This window comes from Habropoda laboriosa, unplaced genomic scaffold (assembly GCF_001263275.1).
Source record: "Habropoda laboriosa isolate 0110345459 unplaced genomic scaffold, ASM126327v1 scaffold14, whole genome shotgun sequence".
Taxonomy (NCBI): Eukaryota; Metazoa; Arthropoda; class Insecta; order Hymenoptera; family Apidae; genus Habropoda; species Habropoda laboriosa.
The window spans coordinates 44251-53949 of NW_017100137.1; the positions used below are offsets into that span (position 1 = coordinate 44251).

Sequence of the window (9699 nt, forward strand, 5' to 3'; positions counted from 1 at the left end):
TTGTGTGTTGAGTATTTTAGAATTTTTATTTTTATTATTATTGTTTTTGGTAAATTGTGTGTTTAGGTACTAATTCAGAATTTTTATTTTTATTATTCTTTTTTTTTTGGTAAATTGTGTGTTGAGTACTTTAGAATTTTTATTTTCATTATTATTGTTTTTGGTAAATTGTGTGCTCAGTACTTGAGAATTATTATTACATTTTGTTTTTGGTAAACTGTGCTGATTTGTCGATCCCAGAAGGTTTAAAGGAAATTGTAATTCCACTGAATTTGTGACTGTTTGCTAAACCATATCTCTTGGTATCGTTTAAAAATGTACACTGTGAATATTGTACATCAGTTCTGATTGCAATTTTTTTACTACGAGTGTAAAATATATTTACGTTACGCAATTTCAATTTTAATTCCGAAACTCTGATAGTGGAGTGAAAAACGATTCGCACGCACGCAAATCAGTAATTTTTTATGTATTTGCCAACCGCTTTAAAATGTTTGTGAATATCCATTATCATTTGTCACTGCAAAATTATTACGCATCATTGCAAAAATATTTTCTCCCCTCTTTTTCTCTCCTTCGTTTAAAATTTCCTTGAAGAACGAAATTCGACGAACTCGATAAAATGAATACGCGATAAAAATTGAATAAAGAAAAAAAATTTTCGTTCTCCATTGTTCGAAAAATGTCGGACAATCGAATAACTTTTTAACGATGTAATTTGATATACAGGGTGTCCCGTAACTCCTCGAACACTCGGAAATGGGGGGTTGCTGGGGTGACTCTGAACAACTTTTTCCTTTACCAAAATGTTGTTTGAAGCTTCGTTTTTGAATTATTAACGAAAAACACTGGCCAATCAGAGCGCGCGTAGAGCCCGCGCTCAGGGATTTCACAATCTTTAACCGTTTGTAGCTCATAGCAACATTAACCGATTTCGATGAAATTTTCGCTGTCAAAAAAATTTCACTTTGCACTGCTGTTTTTATAAGGCTTAGAGAAATGGTTGTTTGCCGTCATTTCGACGTTTGTATAAATTTTTGAAAAAACTGCAATTAGTCGGAATGGCAAAGAAAATAGCGAAGGTTGTTTTTACAACTTTTTTATCTGAGCTCGTAATGAAGCTTTGTAGATCTATGTCAATTATATACGTGACACGTCGTGACATGACGTGACAAGACTGCTCACGACTTCGCTGTTTTCTTCGCGATTCCGACTAATTGCAGTTTTTTCAAAAATTTATACAAACGTCGAAATGACGGCAAGAAACCATTTCTCTAAGCCTTATAAAAATAGCAGTGCAAAGTCAAATTTCTTTAAGAGCGATCGAAAACCGAGAAGTCACGCGTTCGCATTTGTTCCATCGCGCGTGGATGAGCCTCTGTTCTCCGCCCCTGAGCGCGGGCTCTACGCGCGCTCTGATTGGACAGTGTTTTTCGTTAATAATTCAAAAACGAAGCTTCAAACAACATTTTGGTAAAGAAAAAGTTGTTCAGAGTCACCCCAGCAACCCCCCATTTCCGGGTGTTCGAGGAGTTACGGCCGAGGAGTTACGGGACACCCTGTAGAGAGAATGTTGCACACTATTAAATATTATTCGACCGTTTGATAATAGCATTGGATAATTATTCACTTTTCCATTTCCGGGTGTCCGAGGAGTTACGGGACACCCTGTAGAGAAAATGTTGCACACTATTAAATATTATTCGACCGTTTGATAATAGCATTGGATAATTATTCACTTTTATTCCCTTCGAAAAATCCAAAATGTTCGCGCGTTTCACGTCGGAAAAAAGCCACGCGAATGGTCGAAAAACAGCGTGTCTCCTTTTTTAAAATATTGCTCGCCGCGATGAGCTAATGCAATTTACCGAAATGTTATATATTACGGATAAATGAAAACACCTCGTGAAATATTTTTCTCTCCGCGCGCGGTTCCGCCTGCGGAAACATCGTTTTCTCCGTTCGTTCGACATTTAATTACGTTAACGATTTGATGATAAATATTACGTTATAAGTGACGACGATATCGTAAACCCGCGTTTTCCTTTCTTTTTTCAATTTTTCGTTCTTCTCGTTTCTTGTTTGACGAAACACAGTTAACACGGATATAACGAATTTACGTCACGATAAAGCTACGCCGATGTGATTAACGCGTATACATTCTTTCGTTTGCATTTCCGATCGTGCAATTTTTTTCGCTCCGTGATTTTTTCAAACCATGCCCCAGTCAATCTTGTTAAGTTACAAGATTCGTACTTGTTCTTTCGTGAGTTGTTTGTCTGTTGCAAATCTCCGCGAATACGTTTTCCGTGTGTGAAAGAATCTCTTTTTCACAGTTTCCTTGTTTAAATCATTTAAAAAAAAAGTGACTGAATTTATTCACTATCCGAGAACATTTTTTTGACACGAAGACTAGTCAGTATGAAATCTTCAACAAACGATTAACCTTTCCTAACCTAGCTTCTTAAATGTCTCTTATTTCAATTAGCATTCGAAACAGAATCACGATTTTAATCATAATATACTTGTATAATTGTAAACAATATAATGAGTATTAAAAAAATATATATGGTTTCGCATGCGTGAAAAATATTTCGATAAATATTTCGAAAAATATTTTAGTAATGGGTCGTATTTAACTCGGCAACCGCCATGCGTGTGACTATCACGCCATCTGTCCGAGGGTTAATCAAAAATTAGTTTAAATTATTGCTGGAAAATTTGATGTATTTTAATTTCAGTTATTTCTAATTAGTTCCTATTTTCTGCGAGCGTAATTTTCAATTTCTTAATATTTAAAAGATAAGACGAGAAAATTTCTGAAATCCTCAAGTCAATTTATTCTGACAATTAGCTGTATTCAGCTATTTAAGCTTCAATTGAAGGTCAGAGTTACTTAATTCGAGCATTAACTGCAGAATGACATTTCAATTCAGAGAACCTGCAGTAAAATTATATTATTATTTATATAAGAATTTGCCGTACTATTTCGGCACTTTGACCTCTTCCAGTGTAAAGGAAAAAGTAAGGAATATCTCGGGTAACAAAACCTCGTTTCGATTATTCTGCTTCGCAATTGTCGACGAAACGAAGAGCTATTAAGAACTTTCAAGATTGCTTTTAAAATAAAACTATGGGCGAAAAGAGAGAAATCAATGTGACAAATGAAAGGGTTAAAATAAATTGTAAGACGTTGACGGATTATTTTTTAACATTCTTGAAGTGTCAAAGATCTATAAATAGAGGTGTAACGTAGTAATTGTTACTGCAAAATGATAAGAAGTTTGCTAAACATGAAATTACGTCTTACGAAGTATTCAATTACACTAGAGAAAAATGTTCAATATTATAAGATACGATAGTAAAAAGAAAATGGAAAAACTAAAGCTATACTTGTTGTAATACCGAGTAAACAAATATTTACTTTCAATTCGTTAACAACATAACCTGTAATAACACCACTTATAATGATTTGTAGATACTAATTATAAAAGGCAACATGACAAATTCTTTATAGAAACAATTTATTATTAAAGATCTCTTTTCTGTTATTTAAAGATCCATTTCTATTATCAATGAATAAAACAAAGTAAATACGAAGTGAGAAAGTAAGAAAATAGAACGACGTAGTACTTACAGTTAAACACGACGAAACATTACAGCAAAGTTAGGTTAGACTTTGGCAGTCTTACATGGTCGAACAATTCTCCAAAATGCACACTTCACAATTACACAATTCTTTAGATAAAAGATAATATAATCACTTTAATTCGAACACTCAAGAAGCTAAGCCCGTTCTAATCCTTCTCTAATCAGATTTGCAAATTTTCACTAGTCACTCTACGTCCATGAAAAATCCGAGGCGAATCTCGGTACTGAAGCAAGCCCCGTACACACGGAAAGAGCAAAAAAAGCGCGCGCAAAAAATAGTTCAACGGAAAGGAAAAAGGAACAACGCCGGAAGCACAGAGGAAAAAACGAAGGAAAATAGCGAGCGCGAAAAGCGGCGTGGCTTTAAAACTCGTGCGAAAGTGTGCAGTGCGAGCTTACCCGAATTCCGCGGAATCGAAGTCTTCTACTTCGTCGTACCATGATTGAATATGAAAGTGAATTCTAGCGCTGGACGTCACGTTTCCCACGCTGTTCATATCGAGCACGTGCACGTTCTGCCACACATCGAATCGCTCTACAAAGGAAACACATGCGAATCGTTTTCGACGTTTCGTACATTCCCTTAACACGTAGGCCGATTAAATTCATCGGTCGAATCGATCGAATCGTTCCTTTCTTTTTTCCTCACTACTGAAACTAGACCTCGTCACACCGAACCACCGATTTTTGCGCGAACAAGTATAGGATTCATCTCGCGAGAATAGAAATGCATGCTTCGTCGATATGATTTCGAGAGATCGAACGGCTGATTGACGTCGAAGTTCAGGGGAGTGGGCGGGCGGGGTTTTTGAAAGTGTTTCGAAGCTGTACAAGGAAATGAGAGGTAAATAATAGAAAATACAGTAGATAAAAATTGAGGTATTTGCAGAGGAGATTTATTAACTTTATTTTATTTATTTTCTTCTTTTTAGCACTGGTATGGCTTACTATCTTGGTTCTTACTGCATGTATGTGTATGTGTGTTACATTCACAAATGTAGGTATTATCAAAATTTTTATTCCTTTTTTGATCATCCACGATAAATTTATTAAATTGGTAAATCTTGTTTGTTATACAAAAAAAAAAAAATTGGAAGACGTATTAATTTTGAAATATTGTTATTGCTCGTCTTATTGGGGGGTTATTTCTATGATAATGAAATAATGTTTCTAGTAATAATATCTGAAGTATTAATTGAAAATAATCATTAAAAATTTATGGGAAGCTTAAAGTGGAGCAACCAAACTTTTTGTATGTACAAATCACATACGGACGAGAGAATACAAATTTTCCCAAGCTTACATATCACCAATCGTAAAATAAATCAATTTTCTTGCCATGTGAGCTTTATACGTTATGTTTCACTGCAGCTTTTACAACCCAAATTATTACGATTTCCACGAAATTCGGAAAATATTTACGAAAAAGTTTTGAAATCACTACAGAAAAAAATTGAGAAAGACAGGTTAAAAATATTCTCACATCAAAATTAATTAAAACGTGATAAATTTCGATCACCAATCAAAGTATCAACATCCAATTTCGTTTGACGAATAATTTACATCTGTTTCACCTTCAAAAATCTGTGAAATGTTTTACCAAAGCTCGGCCAGACATTTCGGAATCATTTTAACATCGATAATCGTTTCTACATCGCCAGAAATGAATCGGGGCACTCAAGAGCACCCATCGCGACGAGCAATAAACCAAATGGACCTTTTGCAAGCGCGACCATCAGTTCTGCGGTTTTCGATTATAAATTGAAATCAAGCCAAAGCAGACAAAAGCTAAGAAACATAGCGATACAGAAAAAAGGGGGAATAAACTGTGCCTAAACAAGAAAGCAGGAAAGAAAAAAAAGGAAGATGGAGAAACGCACAGACATCGATCGCGTTGCAGACGGAACAATCTCTCGTTGGAATATATACCCGGTGGATATTGAAAAATGATAGGAACGACTAAGGGGAATGAAAAATGGGATATATCCGTAGGAGTTACTTGCCAACGTCTCGGCACTGATCTTTTTCGAGGAGGTTGCACTGCACCGCCCAGCGTCTCGCGATATGAGCAAGTTCGTCATCCCAAATCTGTCGAAACAAATATCGCCATCAGACTCTGATACGAATGATTAACAGTTTGCTGAACGGTCGTGAAAATCTCTCTACTTGGCGATGCGTTACATTGCTACAGAATACACTGAAACCAGATTGTTATTTATTTACATCGCTTGACGTTTGGCAGAATTACCAGAAAAGTTCAGAATTAAGGAATAATAGAAAATAAATGTCTGTTTTACTTCGAACGATACTGGAAAATTTTTGGTAACACGGTGCGGGAGGAATTTTCTTTCCATTTTTTCCGAATTTTTTATGGTCACCGGTATTTTTTTACAGGAAAGTGTACTTTTCGAATTTTTTAAGGTCGCCGGTATTTTTGTGCAGGAAGGCATGCTTTTCGAATTTTTTAAGGTCGCCGATATTTGCGCGCAGAAAGGCATATTTTTCGGATTTTTTAAGGTCACCGGTATTTTTTCCTCGATAGCATTTACTTTTTCCCATTAAAATGCCTACAGTCTTGTCGAAATACGTTTTAAAATATCTGAGTTACGACTTCGAAGCGACACTGAGATGTAACAATATTTCACGAGCACTGTCTATCCCGTATATTTCAAGTCCTGTACACAGGACGAAGTATTCAACATAATTAGGTCAACAGACTTCTGCACACACAAACAGAATTTTTTCTCATACCTCCTTTATCTAGAATGTAAACTCCAAATTTTAAACTTTCAGCATTTTCAAATGAAAAATTTTTCAAAGCGATTAGACATTAAGCCCAGAATCTGCACAAATTGGAAACTTCTTTTTTTGCATTTTCTTCCTTTCGTGCAGCCTGTGTCTCATGTTTACCATCTTTAACCCTTTGATCACTATTGGCGCCAGTAGGCGTTTCAAAAATTTGCTCGCACAATACTGTTCCAGCCACTCGATGCACTTTCGCCTTAATTTAACACTCAGTTCTACCCGTTCCACACTTCCACCTTAGCGTAATAAATCAAATTTTACCAGAATATCGCCAAATTTCCCAGCCTTGATTAAATATTTACCGTCAGTCGTCCACGTTACGTAGCGAAAGGGTTAAGAATCACCTGTCTCCGTTCTATTTGGGCAATTTGCACGGTCGGCAAACTGTTTATATTGAATAATAAACTAATATCTAGGAAAGCAATCAGGACTGAACCAAACCAGTTCCATCATGTGTTTCGCTGGACGTTGCGGGCCTGGATTTCCACGTTGCTCGTCCCCGTTTGCCACAGTATTGCGATAAACGTTGTGACAATCGATTATCATCGCTATGTCCTTCTCATCCAGATCAGCATGCTCGAGTTTCACGCATCTGGCGCCGTCGGTGTCGTACTGCGAAAATGACACATTTCACTTGGCTGGGACAATTCGAGACTTCATTAATAATTCAACGTCTGAGAATTAAGATTCGAGCTATGAATGCTCCTAAACCAGTTGATAATAAATGGTCAGCAATTAAATTGCTCGTTAATCGAACAGACGATGTAAATAGTCGAATGAGTTAATTATAAAAATAGCCTGTTTCTTTCTGATAGTTTGAATTATTCTTACTGTTTACACGAGAACCAACATATTTGTACCGTAACTCGGCAAACTTTTTTTCCGGAGGGCCAGATACTAAACATATTTTGGCTTTGTGGGCCAAGAGAGGAAATTGAGATTGTTGCGTGTGTACACTACCGGACGAAAGCTTGGAATCACCTGCCAATTTATATTAATACTGAATCTGCTACTAATTCTTTGTTGATTTGAAATTGATATTGTGGAGATGAATAGCACTTTACCTCATTTCGATTGATTTGAACGATAAGAAAATTGGTTGGAAAATTATTATAAATGCTAGCCTTTTTGGCAAATTTTTGTGCAACTTGCAATGCACAGTGATTCCAAACATTTGGCCGGTAGTGTATGTGTGTAGGTAGTTAACTACAAATGAAAATTTTTTGACGGATCCTTTATTTGCAATATTATTTGTAATACACATTTATCAAAGAGAAATAAATGGATAAGAAATTAGAGATAAGAGAAATAAATGAAAAAATCTGATTCTTGGATCATAGACACAACTGGTCATACAAAAACTGATGGCGGGCCGCAGTTTGCCGACCCCTGTCGTAACGTATTGAAATTGAATGGAACTTAATTTCGCGGTTATATTTCCAGCATAGAAAATTTTGAAATCCAATATACCGTGCTTTTCGATAATTTTCTGTTACGGTAATTCTATCCCGATAATATGAAATCCAATTCTACTTGAGTCTCGAATTAAATCCCTTCGTTTCGTTTCAAAATTTCTGAAAATCGGTCTAACACGCTTTTCAATCATTTCCCATCGCAGTGGCTCTATTGGAATAATTTGAAATCCAATTCGACTTGATTTCACGTTAAATTGTTTTCACAATAAACACTCGGACAATTCTGAAAGTTCGAACCGATTTCATTTCACAGTGGAACACAACTCGGCAACGCTTTTATTATTTCTCACGAGTCGCCGAGGATGCACTTGAAAAACGAGATCGAAATCAACAACTGAACAGTGTCTCTCTTTTCTACCTCTCTTATTTTTTTTTTTATATCGATTTACGACGCCTCCGAACTGGCGTCGTTGACTTGCGAATTTCGTACTCAATAAAAATAGCCTTTTTAAGCTTTTCGTACGAAGTGCTATCGAATTTAGTGGAAAGGCACTCGAAGCAAGCACTTTCTTTACCCGAAGCTTTGACATGCTGCTTCATCGAATTCGCTTTGATGTATATAGCAGAGGAAGTAGCACTTTTTTTCATGTCTGTCCGCGTGTTCATACGGGCATTGTGTTTCTTTTTTTTTTGCGAAAATCAGGTGACAAAATCCCTTTCTTTCTATCTCTAATCCCGGCTGTGCCGGCTCTCCGTTTGATTATTTCACCGGTATGAAGTATACTACCGTTCTGGTTGGATCGATGTTCGAGTACCGGTTCAAGCAGATTTCAAACTCAATCGACCGTACTCCTTGCATGCGTACTCGAAAAAAGAAATTCGAGTGTTTCGTATTTTTCTTCTTCTTTTTTTTTCAATCACAAAACTGAAGACTGAACGAGAATAGTATTGGGTCTGTGCAGAAGTTCCCATCGTGTTTTTCTGGGGAATGTGTGTTTATTTTTGGCTGCTGTTTATTGGGTCGGTATTTTAGAAAATTGTTAATTAGTATTTAATATAAGTGGTCAGTATTATATGGATTGATAGAAAAACTGTCAGTATTTTCATTAGAATATTAGTAAATATGATAATTTGTCAGAATTTTAGATAAAATAAATTTAGAAAGAATAGAAATTTCAATTTTATTGACCAAAAAACAAAATTGTGCTGACAAAATGAGATTTAATTATTTATATCGACCAAACTATTCATTTTTAAAAATATTCACCATTAATTAAAAAAAACACCGATCAAATCAATAGAAGTGTTTATTTTTTAATGTATCTGTAATTAATCGATACTAAAATAATAATAATACAATATCAATACTGTACACTTATCGTCACAAATACCAACTGTGAAAATTTAAAAAAGAAGAGAAACATACGGTGCCTTTTAGTGCTTTTGATTTACAAGCGATGGAAACTTTTGCATAGACTTAATATATTCACGTTTAGCCCCTTAAAACAGTTATATTAGTAACGAAAATTAATTTTATTTCTAACTTTGGTTTTAACTTATCCGACTGACGATTGCCGAAGATAATTAACCCCTTGACGTATGATTACTTTTCCTTACGCATCTGTAAGCGTCAGCTATTTACTGTTTCAGTACTGTACAAAGTAAGAAAAGCTAACGTATTGTAAATGAATTAAATTTGGCAATCTTCAGTTCTACAAATTAAATCAAAAATTGGAATTAAAATTGACTTTTCTTACCGACACAGCTATTTTCATCAGATCTTGACCGAAATCTGCAGCCGAGTCTGACTGGTTGCCATAAGACAAGG

The 9699-nt window shown here is 35.6% G+C and overlaps 1 protein-coding gene across 1 annotated transcript in view; it reads right to left on the reverse strand.

The window, feature by feature from the left end:
• Positions 1–4046: 4046 nt before the first annotated feature.
• Positions 4047–9699, reverse strand: part of LOC108578880 (venom allergen 5.02-like) — a 17574-nt gene continuing 11921 nt past the window's right edge. The window contains exons 2-3 of the mRNA XM_017942294.1: positions 6888–7068; positions 4047–4186 (exon numbers count right to left, since the gene is read on the reverse strand). Of these exons, the coding sequence (XP_017797783.1) occupies positions 4047–4186; positions 6888–7068 (321 nt within the window). The remainder of the gene's footprint in view (positions 4187–6887; positions 7069–9699) is intronic.